Source organism: Carcharodon carcharias, chromosome 4, assembly GCF_017639515.1.
Source record: "Carcharodon carcharias isolate sCarCar2 chromosome 4, sCarCar2.pri, whole genome shotgun sequence".
Lineage (NCBI taxonomy): Eukaryota > Metazoa > Chordata > Chondrichthyes > Lamniformes > Lamnidae > Carcharodon > Carcharodon carcharias.
The window spans coordinates 163,886,694-163,903,884 of record NC_054470.1 but is presented as its reverse complement, the minus strand read 5'-3'; the positions used below and the strand labels follow the sequence as shown (position 1 = coordinate 163,903,884).

Genomic DNA, 17,191 nt, shown 5'->3' with positions numbered 1-17,191 from the left:
CACTAAGCTGGTAATGTTTTCCTTGATCTTATTTTAATAAAATTGCATGATTTTGCCGGAAAGAAAAAAATAAACTTGCTTTTATACAGCACATTTCATGACCTCAGGACTTTCCAAAGCACCTTACAAGCGATGAAGTACGTTTAAATGTGCAGTCACCATTGTAGGAAATGTGGCAGCCAATTTGTGTACAGCAAGCTCCCACAAACAGCAATGAAACAAATGACCAGATTCATAGAGGAATAAATGATGGTCAAGACCCTTAATCTACTTCAAATAGTTCCTTGGAATCTTTAACATCCACTCCAGAAGGCAGGCAAAGCCTGCCTTATGTCTCATCTGAAAGACTGCCCTTTGACAGTGCAACGTCCTCTCACTACTACTTTAAAATGTCGAACTAGATAACATGCTGAAGTCTTTGGAGTGGGAAATGAGCTCACATCCTTCTAACCCAGATGCATGATTATTATCTGAGGCATGACTGCTGTGTGCCCTGCTTAAAACAAACCTCATTATTAGGGTAGTACACTGCCCACTTTTCTCTGACATCTGGATTTACTTCCATTCTGCACGCTTTACTTGCCCTTGGTTTACTAGACTGATTCCTGAGATGAGGGGATTGTTCTGAAAAGAAACTGAGTAATTAGGCCTATATTCCCTAGAGTTTGTGGAACAAGAGGGGATCTTACTGAAACATACATTTCTTAGGGGACTTGGGAGGGTATTTCCCTTGGGTGGGGACTAGAACCAGAACAGTCTCCGTATAAGTGTTGGACCAAGATGAGGATTTTTTTCAGTGTAGTGAAGCTTTAAAATTCTCTACCTCAGAAACCTATGAATATATTCAAGACAAAGAGATATGGCTTTTTGGATACTAAGGAATTTAGTGATAATGCAGGAGGTTGTAGCTGAGATAGAAGATCAGCCATGGTCTTATTGGATGGTGGAGAAAGTTTGAAGGGCTGAATGGCCTACTCAGATTTCTAATGATCCAAAGTGAAATGCGTTTGAGCAATCTGTTATGATCTCGGTAGATGAAATTTGAAACCAAGAGTTATTTACTAAAAGAATGAAGCCACAAGATTCCACAGTTTAAAACTAGAATTTTTACCTCACAAGAGTCAACGAAGCAAACACTAAATACTATCTATCCTATACTCCAACATCCAGAATTTACATGAATTAAACATGGCAGATACAACTAAAACAGAACTTACGAAGTGGCTCAGCAGTCCACTCCTTCAATTTCTGTCACCCTCGTGAAGAATTTCAGCTCTGATCCCTCCAGGAGCTTGTCTGATTTTCCAGCTGACAGCAGCACACAACCAACCTGAGTTTTGTCTGGAATTTACACTGCATGAGTTAGGCTCATAATGTGGCTCTCTTACACTTGCTAAAAGCTACATATATTCATTCACCAGGATCTGACCTTTGCAGGAAAAAGCAACATGTCCAGGCATTGCGCTTTTTTTGAATTAAACAAAAGTTGGTTGCGGGGGGGGGGGGGGGGGGGGGGGGAGATTAGTTCTCTGGTGCGTTCTCCATAGCAACACCTCGACCAATCAGAGTTGACTTGCCAATCAATCAGTACCCTTTTCTCATGCAGTATAAATTGTCACTCCCTTTGAAATTTGACATTCTTGCATCTATCCTGATGAGTTGCAAGATGAAAAGCTTTAACAGTATGTCTTTTTTTCAGCAAGATTCATAAATTAGGGGATCAGCAGGAAGGTGATGAGGGAGAATCCCCAAATGGGCTCTGCGGGGAGTAGGTTTGATGGGTCAAATGGCCTTTCTTTGCTCTAGATTTTCTCATGTTTTTGTAGGTTTTGCAGAATGTAATGAGGATAGCAATATCAGCCAATTTGTAAATGAAGTGTAATTCAACTTGTTTATATTTTAAAACGTTTTGGGTATATGTTGTAAATTAATGTAATTAACTCCCATAGAATTTACTACCAACTCACTTTCATTATAAATTGTTACAAAGAAGGGATATTTAGTTGCATAAAAGACTTCCAAAACCAAAGAGATTTACAGCACAGAGTTGTATAGAACCTTGGTGAGGCCACAGCTGGAGTACTGTGTGCAGTTCTGGTCTCCACATTATAGGAAGGATGTGATTGCACAGAGGAGATTCACCAGGATGTTGCCTGGGATGAAACATTTAAGTTATGAAGAGAGGTTGGGTAGACTTGGGTTGTTTTGGTTGGAGCAGAGAAGACTGAGGGGCAACCTGATCGAGGTGTACAAGATTATGAGGGGCATGGACAGGGTGGATAGGGAGCAGCTGTTCCCCTTAGTTGAAGGGTCAGTCACGAGGGGACATAAGTTCAAGGTGAGGGGCAGGAGGTTTAGGGGGGATGTGAGGAAAAACTTTTTTACCCAGAGGGTGGTAACGGTCTGGAATGCACTGCCAGGGAGGATGGTGGAGGCAGGTTGCCTCACATCCTTTAAAAAATTCCTGGATGAGCACTTGGCACATCGTAACATTTGAGGCTATGGGCCAAGTGCTGGTAAATGGGATTAGCTAGGTAGATCAGGTGTTTCTCATGTGTCAGTGCAGACTCGATGGGCCGAAGGGCTTCTTTTGCACTCTGTGATTCTGTGATTTTGCCTTTTGTTCCTGTCACAGCACTTTTGGTAGAGTAATCTAAAATTGCCCTGATCGTTTCCTGTAACTGATTCTGCTTCAAATATTTATCTGTTTTTCCCTTAGAAGATGCAATGGTCTCTGCTTCAACTAGTCCCTGCACAATGTATTCCATTTTCCAATAACTGAAAAGGAATTTCCCCAAATACCTCTCCCACATGTTGACCAATTTAAATTTACAACCCCTTATAGTGACTCCAACAATCAAAGGAAATTGTCTTTTCTTATTCACCTCATAAAGCCTCATAACATATTTTTGAAACAAAAAATTAAATCTCCTCTTAGCCTCTCTGCTCCAGTGAGAGAAATCCTAGAATAGTAAACCTCATATCATTATCTCCCATTCTAGGCATTCTGGTGAATTTACATCATATGTTTTCAATGGTTTTAATGTCCCTTCCATAAAGCGATACCCAGACCAGCACACTGTACTCTGACTGTGGCCCAACTAATGTTTTGTACAAATTTATCATTGCCTCTTTATTCTTGTAAGCCATGCCTCCATTTCTAAATCTCAAAATGCTATTGGCTTCCCTTTATAGCTTTATCTACCTGCACTGGTACTTTCATGGAATTATACAATTGAAATCCTAGGTCTGTCCATTCATCCATATGTTTTCATTCCTTGTTTTAACTCCTAGATTGTACTAGTTCTTGTTTCTCCACATTAAATTTAACCTGCTATTCCTAGATTCTTTTAAAATGTGCAATGTAGGCTGTCTGGTCCCGGGGGTTTTTCCTCTTTAAGTTTGATTAGTTTATTTAATTTGTCATTTTTTATTTTTAGAGCAGTTTTCTGAATTTTAATCCATCATCTGATAATGTGCACAAGATCCATCTCCCTGGTTAATATTGAAGCGAAGTAATAATTGAATATTTCTCTACAATTGCCTGTGATATTATCCTGTCCATCATTAATGACCCTATTCCCATTTCCTTTTTGTACTTAGGTGGCTGTAATATTAATATTTTGTTTTATGTTTCTTGATTAAATTCATAGTTCCTTCTAATTTTATTTTACTTATCTTTTCATATTCCCCATTGCCGCGGTCTCACCTGCTGTCAATGTACTTAGTGTATGCCTCTTTCCTTAACCTCAATTTTTTCTTATGTCTTTAATCATCCATGGTGACTCATTAGTGTTTAGCTTGTTCTTGTTTTTTAGTAGATTATATTTTTCCCGGGCTCTTTGAACACTGTTATAAATGCTGTCCATTGCTGTTCTACATCATTATCTACTGACATTGTCCATTTTATTTTCCCACTCAACTTTTCTTCATAAGCGGGTGTCTTGACAAAGTAACAGAGAAACCTCAACAATAGAGCCCTCAGACCTCAATTAGATCTCCCAGACCCTTCTCTGTCTTCTCTGTGGACCACCACCTTGACATGGTGGAAAGGCTTGAGCGTGTCGATGATCCTTTGATGCCGACGGGAGCATCTTGCTCCTGGTAGGGTCATCTCTGGTGGCGAAGTTGCAGGGCAAGTGCCAGACAAAGTGTGGTCCAAAATGTCCTTGACACATAACAGGCAAAGGAATACTGTGCGCATCCTCTGGATTCAATGGGAGGATCATCGAATGAATGCTAGTGTTCTTCTTGAAGGTAGGCCCACAAGCATTTAGGCAAAACTCCTACAAAATTAACCAGGTCCTGTTCTCTCAGCTTTCAAATGGCCAGCATTCCAGGGGAGGATAAAGAAAATGCTTCAAAGACACTCTAAGTATCTCCTTGAAGTGCAGCAGCATTGACATTAATGACTGGGAGAAGCTTGCTACCAATCGTTCAAAATGATGACAAACTGTCCATCAAACTGCTTCACGCTTTGAGACAATATCTTAATGAAGAAGCAGAGCAACGGCAGAGGTGGAAAGAAAAAGAAGTAAATCCTGCATTCCGGATCCCACTATCTGTGCGATGTTCTGCCCCATATGCCCAAGATCCCTGGGTTGAAAATCGTCCTGCTCAGTTACATGAAGATTCATGTTAGAAGATCACGACCCTGAACAGACATCATCCTTGAATCGAGGAACAGCGATCAACAACAATGACCTTTCTCTGTTCCAGTCATAATTTTTTTGAGTCTAGGCTACCTTAGCTCCTCATTCTTGATATCAACAACAACAACTTTGTATTTATGGAAGAACGTAAGGAGTAGGACCAGGCAGAGGCCTTATGTCCCATTGAGCTTGCCCTGCCATTCAAAAAGATCATAGCAGAATCTTTGACCGCAACCCCACTTTCCCACCTGATCCCCATATCCCTGGATTCCCTCGGTGTCCAAAAAATGTCTTAAACGTATCATCTTTAACATGGTACAATGCCCCAAGGCTTTTCACAAAGAATTATTGAACAAAATCTTTCTAACAGAAGCTCATTTTACCCTATCCATGTCTTCATTATCCTTCTAAATAAGCGTCCAAATCTGCATACAATGTTCCAGCTGTGGTCTAACTAATGTCCTGCAACAATTCAGCATTTCTTTACTTCTATGTATAAAACTCAGAATTCTAGATATTTATCTGCCCTCTCCTATCCACCCTGCCACCTTCATCCACCTCCCTTCATCTCTGTTGCTCCATACAACTATTGTTATCGCATCCTTTTTCACTACTTTTTCCTCAAGTACACTTATTACATTTTACTATGTTAATTTGCATCTACTTAATCTTCTAACCCATCTGACACATGCCCTAATTTGTTCTCAATATCAATATTTCCCATGACAAATCATTTATATAAATGGAAGCCAAGAGGTGGGTTATACCACAAACCATATCTTGCCATTATGAAAAGCATAAATCCTGCTGCTTAGCTATCACTCTGTACAAGTGTAGCTATACTCTTTGATGCTGCCAGCCTTACTACTTATAACTGAACTCTTAGCAAATGAAAACCTATATATGCAACACGCATTACATTTCTTTAATCCATGATTTCCTCAACTTGTCATCATTGGCCGGGATTTTCCACGTCTGCTGACGTTAGATGTGTTTGGTGGTGTGAGCAGACAATATAGCGAGAAGGCCAAAAATAGGTTTCACGACATTGTGAAACTAGTTTGTGATCGTCCGCTCAGCCTGTCGTTAGTGGGCTGGATTCCCCACCATTGGATGCTGGGAACCTCATCAGCATATCATTATAAGGCCAGCCCACTGGACTCATTTTCCCACCCTGCTGGATCATCTGGCCACGTCAGCGGGAAAACATGCCAACGTGTTTCACCACATCATATATAAGGTGTGCACTTGGCAGGCTGCATTTCGCTCAGGATTTGAAAGTTTGTTTGCCCACCTTGTTTCAGTCAGCACTCGCAGTCATCAGCGCCAGGCTTCATAGGCAGCGCCACATCACTTTTAGGGGGGGATCACGGCAGGTCTCTACCTACCAGATCAGCTATATGTGGGTGGCTTTTCAACAGCTGCAGGGCTAGAGCTTGCTTGGGGAAGGGGGAAGAAGTGACCTCAGGCAAGGGAAGAGGCTGCAGAACGAGAGCTGTACCGGGGAAGGAGGGTATCCCAGGGTTTGTGTGGGGGGCACATGTTGATCTGTGCAAGTGGCCTCAAGATGGTGAGGGCTGAGGAGGCAGATTCCTGAGGAGATGAGGCTAGGTGGACATGTGAGGGTGTGTGTGTGAGAATGGGTGGTGATTTCCCTTGAACTGACAGTGAGTGAGATGCCAGTGAATGCGTGATGGGCTTGAGTGTGTGAGTTTAGAGTGATGAGGTGGTTACCATACCCTAGCTGCATGGATGAGATCATTCATCCTCTATCTGCATTAGATGACCAACCTCTTCTGTGCAGCATTGTCACTGATCCCCACTGCCATTGCCTACCAAGCCAGAGTGGTAATGTAGCTGCCCCTCCTGTGGCTAGAGCGAGGATAGAGGACATCACAGCGGCCTCCACGGCATCCAAAAGGCGCTCGAGGTCTGCAGTCTTCTTGTTTTTGGGGGCCATGTCTCCTTTGTAGGAGCCCTGAGCTCGTAGCATTGCCCATGGCTGTACTTAGGTGTCATGCCTGGCATGGTGAAGTGGCGAGGTGACAGCTGGAGCCCGCCTGCCATGGAAACGGCATGCATCCCGGGAATGCATAATTAACACGGCGGGTTTGGGATGTTACAGCGTGAAAAGCTGCCATTGTGGCCGGTGGATAAAGCGTCATTTGCACTTAGTGCAAATCTGGGACGATTCCACCAATTAACTTTCAAGTACGCCTACGTAAGTGAGAAAAGGACAGGATAAGGCCATGAAGCTCTCGGATGATTGAAAAGCCTGATGTCTTTACTTAAGTATAAAAAATGGGCTTGGAATCAGAGACTGAGGCTTTCAGGAGAGGAGGGAAAATGATCTGTGGAAAACACTCCCAAGTCACATAGACATTGCTGTTTCCTTTGGTTTCTGTATGGCCTCTTTAGCATAGAATTTGGGGAAAAGGTACTGTTGATGCTTGTCTTTGTGAGGAATGCGTCCTCTCTCACTTCTGGCCCTGAAGTGCACGTCCCTGAGCAGATTCCTCCCTCACCCTTCCCTCTTCCCATTATCTCTGGTTTTGGTGGCCACAGCATTTGGGCATGACCAAAAGAATCAGTTTTAAATAGGCACAGCCTGTAAAAATGCATGTATAAGCTTCCTGTCTGGGAAATTCATGAGAATTCGTCAGGGATTTACAAGAGATTTGTTATTAGTCACAGTGCCTTTTATGCAGAAAAGCTTAGTGTGAAGAATAATAAATAATAAAAAACAGGCGAAATCCCTGAGAGTCAAGACTGTATTGTCCCAGAACGTCCAGGCATTGGATTGTATTTGCCTTTATAGGTAAATTACGGAAAAGCTATTTCCCAGAATTCGCTGTCTATTCACCGGCCTACAGTTGGAAATGCTCAGTGATGTTACACCGAGTTCTCTGCACACTAGAAACAATTGATTTGAAGTTTTTATTTTTGATAGATACAGGTTAAGAAATACAATACGCCTCTCTGACTTCAATACCTACGAACTAGGCCAGTTCAAAATAGATATAAACATTTAGTAAAGTGGTTATTGGTACTGAACTAATCCAAACAATGTGAGTTCAAATTCCAGCATGATAGTTTGTAAACTTAAATTCAGTACTGAAAATATGGAAATAAAATACTGAATAGGGAATATAGAGGTGGTGGCATAGTGGTATTGTTGCTGGACTAGCATTGCAGCAACCTAGGGTAATTCTCTGAGGACCTGGGTTCAAATCCCACCACAATCAATAAAAGTCTGGAATTAAAAGTCTGACAATGTTGGAAAAACCCATCTGGTTTGCTAATATCCTTTAGGGAAGGAAATCTGGCCTGCATGTGACTCTAGGTCCACAGAACTGTGGTTGACTCTTGACTGTCCCTCTGAACAAGGGCAAATGGGGATGGGTAATACATGCTGGCCTTCCAGTGACACCCACATCCCATGAATGAAGTGGGATTGTCATAAAAACATAGCTGTCTAATTGCTTTAAGAGCAGGAAACACTCAGCAGGTCTGGCAGCATCTGTGAAGAAAGAAACAAAGTTAACGTTTCAAGTTGGCCTTTTAACCTTCCCAGTTCTGATCATATATCAGAATTGGGAAGGTTAGAGATGTAATAGGCTTTGAGCAAGGGGCGGGTGGGACAAGGACAAAGGAAGGTCTGTGATAGGGTGCAAGACAGGAGAGATTGAATAACAGAAGAGTTAATCTTCTAGGGTCAAAGGGAATGGCGATGAGGCAAGAAAAGAAACAAAAGATGTACCTAGAGCAGGTGTGCTGTCATCTGAAGGCAAAAATAAGAGAAAAAGTGAAACATGCAAAGAAAAGGAAACAAAATGGGGAGGACAGAGATGGCACCTTTCCATGACAATGCAGGAGATGTAACAGCTGCGAGCAGCGATTTATATGTCCTTCTTTCAATTTAGTCTACTGTATTTGCTGCTCACACTGTGGTCTCCTCTACACTGGGGAGACCAGACTCAGATTGGGTGACCACTTTGCGGAACACCTCCGTTCAGTCCACAAGCATGACCTTGAGTTTCCGAGGCCTAACATTTTAATCCTCTACCTTGCTTTCACACTGACTTCTCTGTCCTTCACCTGCTGCACTGTTCCGGTGAAGCTCAACGTAAGCTTGAGGAACAGCACCTCGATCTTTCGATTAGACACTTTACAGTCTTCAGGCCTCAACATTGAAGCACAATTTCAACCTGTAATTCCAAATTCCAAAGGTACACATCCCTTTGAGTAAAGAAATTCCTCCTCACCTCAGTTCTAAATGATTAACCCCTTACCTAAGACTATGACTCCTACTTCTAGACTCTCCAGTGAGGGGAAACAACCTCTCTGTGTCCTCCCTGCAAAGGTCTGTAAGAATATTTATACGTTTCATTGAGATCACCTCTCATTGATCAAAACTCCAGAGAGCTCAGGCCCAATCTACTCGATCTCACCTCATAAGATATCCGCCTCATCCCAGAAATCAGTCCAGAGGACATTTGTTGCACCTCTGCCAAGGCAAGTATATCTTTCTTAGGTAAAGAGAGTTTGTTTTCATTATTGAGCTCTTTAGTATACCCCTTATACCTCATAATTAACCACAAACCAAACACACAGCAGAATTTTCGAGGGTAGAATTTTCACTCCCATTTGGGGGTGAGTGCAGAGGCAGATAGACATGAGAACTTGTGCTGCTTACCAGTGCGTCATTTTGCCATCATCATCCTTTTCCTGGAGGCCGGATTAAGGCGGAAGGACTAGCTTCTCGCAAGTGTTGGGAACTGGGCCAGTTGCCTGGAGGTAGCCTTCCAGTAAGAGATCGGAGATTGGGGGAGGGGTGGGATCAGTACTTCAGGAAGGCTTTGAGGCCCACCCCACCTACCCGGTCAAATCTGTGGCCGGAGGCCATTCTGTGGAGGGTACTTAGAGGATGCCTTATGATGGAAGCACTCTCTCTCTCCTACCTGAAAAGGCAGGCTGCAGCTTGCCTGAGCTCTGGATGACCTCCTATTGGCCCTCCAGCTTCAACAGCCCGTCCACCAACCTTAATTGGATGGTGAGCCAACCCTCTGACCACTAATTGGTCAATCAAGGCAAAATCACTGTCAAGTGACTATTTCATTTTAATTTTTTTATTGAAGGCTGACTATCAAGGTTTGCTGCACATTTACAATAATGACATAGAATCACTTTAAAACCATCCACTTGCCATGGCACTTAAATGTTGTGTTTTGAGTTGCTTAAACATAACAATCCTGTACAATGCTCAGAGATGTTTTGCCCTTTGAGGGCATATTGTTGTACTTTGGGCTGCATTTTATGGGGAGGCAGACTGCTCGCCATTGGAGTGGTGATTGCATGGAAGGTAGGGGGAGGGGTGTCGCCTTGGGGGAGGTGCCCCTGATGCACACAGAGCACCTCCTCAATGAAGTGCTCCCCCTCCTTCCTGCCTTTTTCTGATCTAGGCCACAAAAAAAGGGCTTGTCCAATCCCACCCACCTGCCCATACCAACCGTATTGTGCTATGGTGTCAGGTTTTCTTCTTCAGCAGTTTGGTATAATTGAAAGGCTTGCTAGGCCAATTAGAGGCAGTTAAAGAGTTATTCACAATAGTGTTGAACTGAAGCCACAAATGGGCTGAACCTGGTAAGGTCAGCAATTTTCCTATCCTAAAGAACATTATTGAACAGCATCTTTGGACAGCACCTTCCAAACTCACGATCACTACCATCTAGAAGGACAAGGGCAGCAGATACATGGAAACACCATCACCTGGAAGTTCCCCTCCAAGTCACTCACCATCCTGACTTGGAAATATATCGCTGTTCCTTCACTGTTGCTGGGACAAAATCTTGGAACTCCCTTCCTAACAGCACTGTGGGTGTATCTACACCACATAGACTGCAGCGGTTCAAGAAGGCAGCGCATCACCACCTTCTCAAAGGCAACTAGGGATGGGCAATAAATGTTGGCCCAGCCTGTGAAGCCCACATCCCGTGATTGAATAAAAAATAAATTAGTAGGACATGGGCTTAAACTGGACAATTGCAGTTCTGTGCAATTTTCTTCAGATTTATGGTAGTAGTGCTTTATCTTGCTTCAGCCACCAGCAAACCAACGTCATTTCCTAAACAGCAGATAGGATAGGGATGGGCAGTATAACCAAGCTCGTCAGCGTCACCCACATCCAAGAACAAATTAGAAAAAGAAAATGGACATTTTATACAGTGTGATATATTATGGAGCAAAATCTGCTTTAGAATAAATAAGTATGCCATTAATAGTTGATTTAATTAACATTTTGAAAGTCATACAGTTTCTGCTATAGTGTTAAACTAAAAAACACAAATAGAGCAATGTGGTTAAACATGGCTTCTTAAAATATTTTATTGGAATGTCTCATATAAGTGTCAGAGACAGCTCTGTAACATAAACTATGTTTACATTACTTGTTAAGCACAATTCTTCCTTTCCCAGCTGTTTTATCCCCCAGATAGTCAGGACTAGCTTCTCGTGGACCTCTCTGCTACAGCCTCTTCAAGAAGTGGCTACAACTGCTGTGCCCGAAACTCCTGGAAATCTTCAGGAACTGTATCTGAAAAGAAAGTTACTGATTGTTAACTCAAATCCTCACAAAAGAAGTTATACTCTGGACACTGAGGATCTCTTCAGAAGCAGGGGCGGGGTATTTGATATTCCCCAGTGGTTTTGGAAATTGATGTTGTGATTCTGTTGGCAGAGGTGCCAGAGACTTGGCACATGTGGTGTGCCCTAATTATTCCGACACCAGTTATGTGCTTTAGGCAATGAATATGAACAGCAAATAGATATAAATAATCATATTAATTTTTTAACTCAAATGATTTGTAATAATAATTATGAGGGGCAACCCTTCATTCTTTCATAAGAACATAAATGTCATCAGTTTTCTCATAGGCAAAATCTGAGCAGTATACATCATGGTGGCCATGGTGACACCCTCTAAGATCGTGTCAGTGGTCGCTGCTGGGACTGCAGCCGAAGGATACCTAGAGCAATTAAGTTTGGGGTCTTGGGTCAGGATAGTTTGGGTAGGTTAGGGAGAGAGGTGGTGGGTGGGGGGGCGGCGGCCGTTGGGGTGAGGGGTGGGTTTAATAGCAGGAACGGGTAGGAAGGAAGTGGGTGCTCAAACTTAGGGAGGCCGCTCCGCAATCGGCAAGGGCAGCCCCTGAAGGGCGACACCCACCACCCCCCCTTCCTACCCGCCCTTTAACCATCTCAGGGAGAAAAAAATCGGGCTGCCCACTCCTGCCTGACTGCCCATGCCAACCGTTTAATGGTGCGGTCAGCGTATTATCAAGGCCAGTTGGCTTGATAACAAGCCTAATTGACCTTTAGGTACTTATTTAAATATGGCGGGTGGGCTGCCGATTTTGGCGCCTGCCCAACCTTCATATTATGAGGCTGAGCTCGAGATTGGGTGGGAAGGTGGTGGGGTGGGCACCCAGCTGGGGGCACGCAAAATTCAGCCCCGTTAAATTTCCTAGTTTGTTAACGATGAAGGAAGAAACTCTTTCATAAAAGCCCCTGGATATCCTCATAGATTTTTATGACATGGATGTCGAACTATCATTTAATCTAGAGATTATCTATTTAATAAGTGGAAACTGAAATTCTAAATGTCAATCTTTTTATCATGTTCTGATTCACACAAAGTTGCGTGGCAGAGAAATACAGCCCATTGCCTGTGACATGATTAATTTATTTCTCTGCAACACATTATTGAGAGTAATCTCTGCATCTGGCTGGAGCTCCCCAGTCACACTACAAACTCCACATTGCTGGCTTTGAAATGGCAACAGATTCCTTTTTTAATAAACCAAAATGTTGTATGGTTAATAATAGCTATAAATCAGGCACAGTGTCCCATATAATTCACTGTGAGACATAGCAGTGATGTCAGGAGTGGAGAGGGAATGTCACAGTACAAACCTTTAAGAACAATTGTGAGAAGCAGAAAGCAACCAGGCTTCCACTGGTGATGTAAAAATGCAAAGGTTTCGAATAGCCACGCATTTTCTTGTGTTCCTCAGGAACTGTCTGGGGCCAGGGTCAGAATGTTGGCTGGGATCCAGTTACAGTGAGTCTGTGCCCCCGCTTAATACGGTGTGGAAGTTCCTGCCAAAAGTAGGGGCAGGTACTTCATGCGCTCCACCCGAGCAGACAGAATTGGCAGGATGATGTCTTCTGCCCGAATTCCTGCCTCCGACATGGCCACATGGGGCATTTTTGCCAGCACCTCACCTTGGCAGAAATGAAGCCAAGGGGCCAGTTTGCTGTGGTAGCTGAGCATGGAGCAGATTGCATAATTAGGAACCAGTCATTTAAAAAAAATGTTCAAAGTTTCTGGTTGGTTGCATCCCAGTTCTTTAGTGCTGTGGACTGGCTCCAAAAGCAGTTTCCCTAGCTATACTACCAATGATAGGGCTGCCCATCCAATGACTCCAGGAATTCGAGCAGGGTCTGGGATACAAATAGTCAATGAGCAGAAGTCCAGTTCTGTCTTTGGTGAAGGGGACCCACAGATTTTTTGGGTTTGTGTCTGTGCCTGGATCTCTCCAAGACAATTCTATGTTACGATGGGTAAGCTGCTTTAGCTCCCATTAAAATGTGAGGCAACAGTGAAAGGGAAAACAAACTCAATGCAGTGCAGTAACTGTCTTACACATAGCAAAATCTCATCAAAAGCAAAAAGATTAATGAATGGTCAATTAATCTGCTTTTTGGTGGCATTAGCTGAGGGATAAATGTTGGGCAGGATATTAGGAAAATGGTTTAATTGACTTTGCTTGGTGCAGTTGGATTTATCTAACCACACTCTATTTCAGTTTCAAGTCCCTCAGGTTATTTGTGCTGATATTCCCAGATAGCTCTCTCCTTTCGAAGGTAACTGCATCTAGAAAGGGGTGTTGTGAATATGAGTTCAAATCATTATTGAAGAAGGCTCCGCACCACCTTCTCAAGGGCAACTAAGGATGGGCAATAAATGCTGGCCTTCTGAATGAATGAATAACAATAAAAAGAAATCAAATTCAGGGCCCCAAACACTGTACTAAAAAGGACAAACCATCCGGAATAAAATAATCTTACGCCAAATAGCAATTGTGAATGGCTCTAAAGTGTCTCGGCCCTCATTAAACTGCCCCGGGGAGTCAGTGTAGAGGATGTTGGCATTGTTTCTAGGGGGTGGGGGGCACGTTGTCCACCCCACCCCCCATATTATCCCGGCCAATGTCTGCTGTGTTAATTAAAATTGAGATTTGCTACAGGAGCAGCTAAATATTGATTCTGATCTAACCAAAGATCAGTTGTATCAGGTTTGAACATGCTGATTTCTCAAATTATATACCTTCATCCTAAATAAATTACTCCTCTTCTAAACAAATGCTGGGAATTTGAAATAAAAACGTAAAAAGTAGGAAGTCCACCAGCATCTAAATTGGAGAAAGAGAGATTAACTTTTTGGGAGTACTGCCTTTATCAAAACTGGAAACTGGTAGATCATAAGGATCCCCTTTACTGGGCTGAACAAGAGGGAGAGGGATTAATGACAGAGATGAGCAAGAGTTAGGAATAATGACACATGTCACAGAGAAGCAGTTTAATGGTCTTAATGGATAGTAAACAGGTTTTCCCTCAGCCCTAGTATATGTATTTCAGATTTACTGCAATCATCCCGTATTCCTGTTCTCATAATAATAGCAGGATCTCTATGTCCTCATGCTCCACTCCACTAGGCTCCAAAATTATCAGACAACCATCCAGCATTTTGCCACCTTCAACACAATCCTATCAGCAAACACATGTTTTCCTCTTTGATTTATGGGGTACACTGCTCATTCCTCCATCATCACAGCTTCTGATGAAAGGTCATGACCTGAAACGTTAACTCTGTTTCTCTCCCCACAGAGGCTGCCAGACCTGCTGAGTAGCTCCAACATTTTCTGCCTTTATTTCATTCTTCCATCACCCAGGCTCCTCCCCGTGCAACTGGAGCACATGCAAGACCTGTCCGTTTTACCTCTTTCCACAGGGCCACAAACATGCTTTCTGTGAGAGTTGGCAATTTTCACAGGTGCATCCCCTAAGCTGTCGCTCACATTGTGGCCTCTTTTCTTTTCATTTGTTCTCAGAATGTGGGAGCCACTGGCAGGGGGCCACATTTATTGGCCAGTTGCCCAGAGCCATTAAGAACCGCATAGAGTGTGTGACAAGAGCCGCACGTAGGTCAGACTGTGAAGATATGGCTAGGTTCCCCTCACTGAAGGACGTTAGTGAGTGAGCTGTGTTTTTACAACAATCTCAGCAACTTTCATTATTTTACCTGATACTCATGCACAAATTACCAGATTCACTGAATTCAATTTCCCAGTTTACCATGGTGAGATTTAATTGTTAGTCCAGTACTGCAGCTACTAGGTTACCATATATATACTGAAGAGACTAAAGATAGATGGGTCTATGCGGAGAGGATGTTTCCTTCTGTGGGAGAATCTAGAGGGTCACAGTTTAAAAATAAGGGATCGCCTATTTAAGACAGAGATGAGGAGAATTTTTTTCTCTCAGTGGGTCATAAGTCTTTGGAACTGTCTTCCTCAAAAAATGGTGGAAGCAGAATCTTTGAATATTTTTAAAGCAGAGCTAGATAGATTCTTGATAAGCAAAGGGGTGAAAGGTTATCGGGGGTAGGTGGGAATGTGGAGTTGAGGTTACAATCAGACCAGCCATGATCTTGTTGAATGGCAGAGCAGGCTCGAGGGCCCAAGTGGCCTACTCCTGCTCTTAATTCGTACGGTCATATGTCGTATTCGCAAATGTGATCCTAATGTGAAATAATCTCTCCATTATATTATCAGCCCCTCTAACAACTCCTCCTTGAAAGGGGGTAACATTCCTGACCCAGAGCTGTAGCAGTTGATCTCCTCTCTTTGCATTGCTCAACTCTACAAAGGGTTTTACTGAGCTTTCAGTTCTGATGGATGGTTGCTCAGTCTGTCTTTACAGATATCGCTGGACCTGCTGTGCATTTTCAGATTCCACTTTATTGTTAATTGCTGATGCTGATAGCATTTCCACACAAACAGCGAGGGACAACAGCTCCTTACCATTGCAACGGTATTTGAGATTGGACCAGATAATGTTTTCCTGGGAAAAACAGAAGACACCCAGTCGTCCGCCTCGCATGGTGGTGTCTATTGTAACTCCAGAATCAGCCACCAGATCAGAACCTTCATAAAACCTCGCCCTGTAAAAAGCACACCAGCTATCATGAACTACAACATCTTAACCTTTGCATACATTTACCTTACTTCAGTTCTTTCAGTTCTGTCAACATTGATAAATGTCCTAAGGCACTTCAGGGAGGAGAGAATGGGGAGGCAACCAAAAGCTTAATCAAAGAGGTGGGGGTTTTTCAGGAGGATCCAAAAGTAAAGAGGATGAAAATCTTTTTTGAGTACTGATTAGAAATCCTGGGCCAATAATATGGTCTTTACTCTAGTGACACTAGTGGTGGCTCTTTAAAAGCTGTATGATGTAGGGGCAATACATGAGACTACATAGACTTTACAGCACTGCAACCAGTCTTGTGCTGGTCTTATGTTCCACATGGACCTCCTCCCACCTTACTTCGTCTGACCCAGTCAGCATATCCTTTCATTTCTTTCTCTCTGGTTTCTCCTTAAAGGCACCTATGCTATTTGCTTCAACTTCTCAATGTGGTATTCAACATTCAAACTATTCTTTGGGATAGGAAGATGCCCCTGAATTCCTGATTGGATTTATTAATTACAGTATTATATTTACTATCCATAGTTCTGGGGTGCCCCACAAGTGGAAACATAGGCCTAGATATTGGCCAAGGCAGGTTTTGTGAGTTGGTTCTTGGCCTGGGAGCATGGGTGTGCAGGAATGTGCCACACATGGAGAAAATATGCCATGTATGAGCAATGTCCCCTTTAAGATGCACCTTATGTGAAAATCTTTAAGGGCCCACATAGGTCAACAAGCCGGCTACACAAAGTAAACAGAAATCTGAGGGAACATTGCCCTAAAGCCAGCCTAGTTGACAGGCTAGAGTTTCGAGAGTAGTCCTGTTGGGGTCACTGGGGATTGTTTGTGGGGGAGGGGGGTGCAGGCCCTGATCTTGGGGTGGGGTTCTGATCCCCAATTGTGGGGATGTCCAATGGTCGGGAGGTTGATGATTCCAAGGAAGGAAATAAGCTCGGTGGGCTGGGGGGGGAGCACTCGTGACCCCCAACCACTGCTGTAAAGGCTTTTTCAGGAAACAGCCCTTCCCTTCAGCTGCCAGGTATCCTGAGGACTGGGAATCCCAGCTGACAGGGTTAACTAGGCAAAACAGGATAAATATGAAGCACGCAGCCTCTATAAGATATTTAAATGGTTAACCAGACTCCTAAGAGTTAACCTGCTCCTCCATCCTGTTCCTGTTAAATCCCGAAATGGGAGGGTTTGGAGTTGCCTTGGGGTCAGGTTTGAGATTT

At 43.2% G+C, this 17,191-nt stretch overlaps 1 protein-coding gene across 1 annotated transcript in view; it reads right to left on the bottom strand.

Moving 5' to 3' along the window:
- Positions 1-11,022: 11,022 nt before the first annotated feature.
- The window catches only part of thbs4a (thrombospondin 4a), a 118,024-nt gene continuing 111,855 nt past the window's right edge, over positions 11,023-17,191 (bottom strand). Inside the window, exons 21-22 of the mRNA XM_041186018.1 lie at positions 15,794-15,933; positions 11,023-11,244 (exon numbers count right to left, since the gene is read on the bottom strand). Coding sequence (XP_041041952.1) covers positions 11,198-11,244; positions 15,794-15,933 — 187 coding nt within the window. The 3' untranslated portion in view covers positions 11,023-11,197. The remainder of the gene's footprint in view (positions 11,245-15,793; positions 15,934-17,191) is intronic.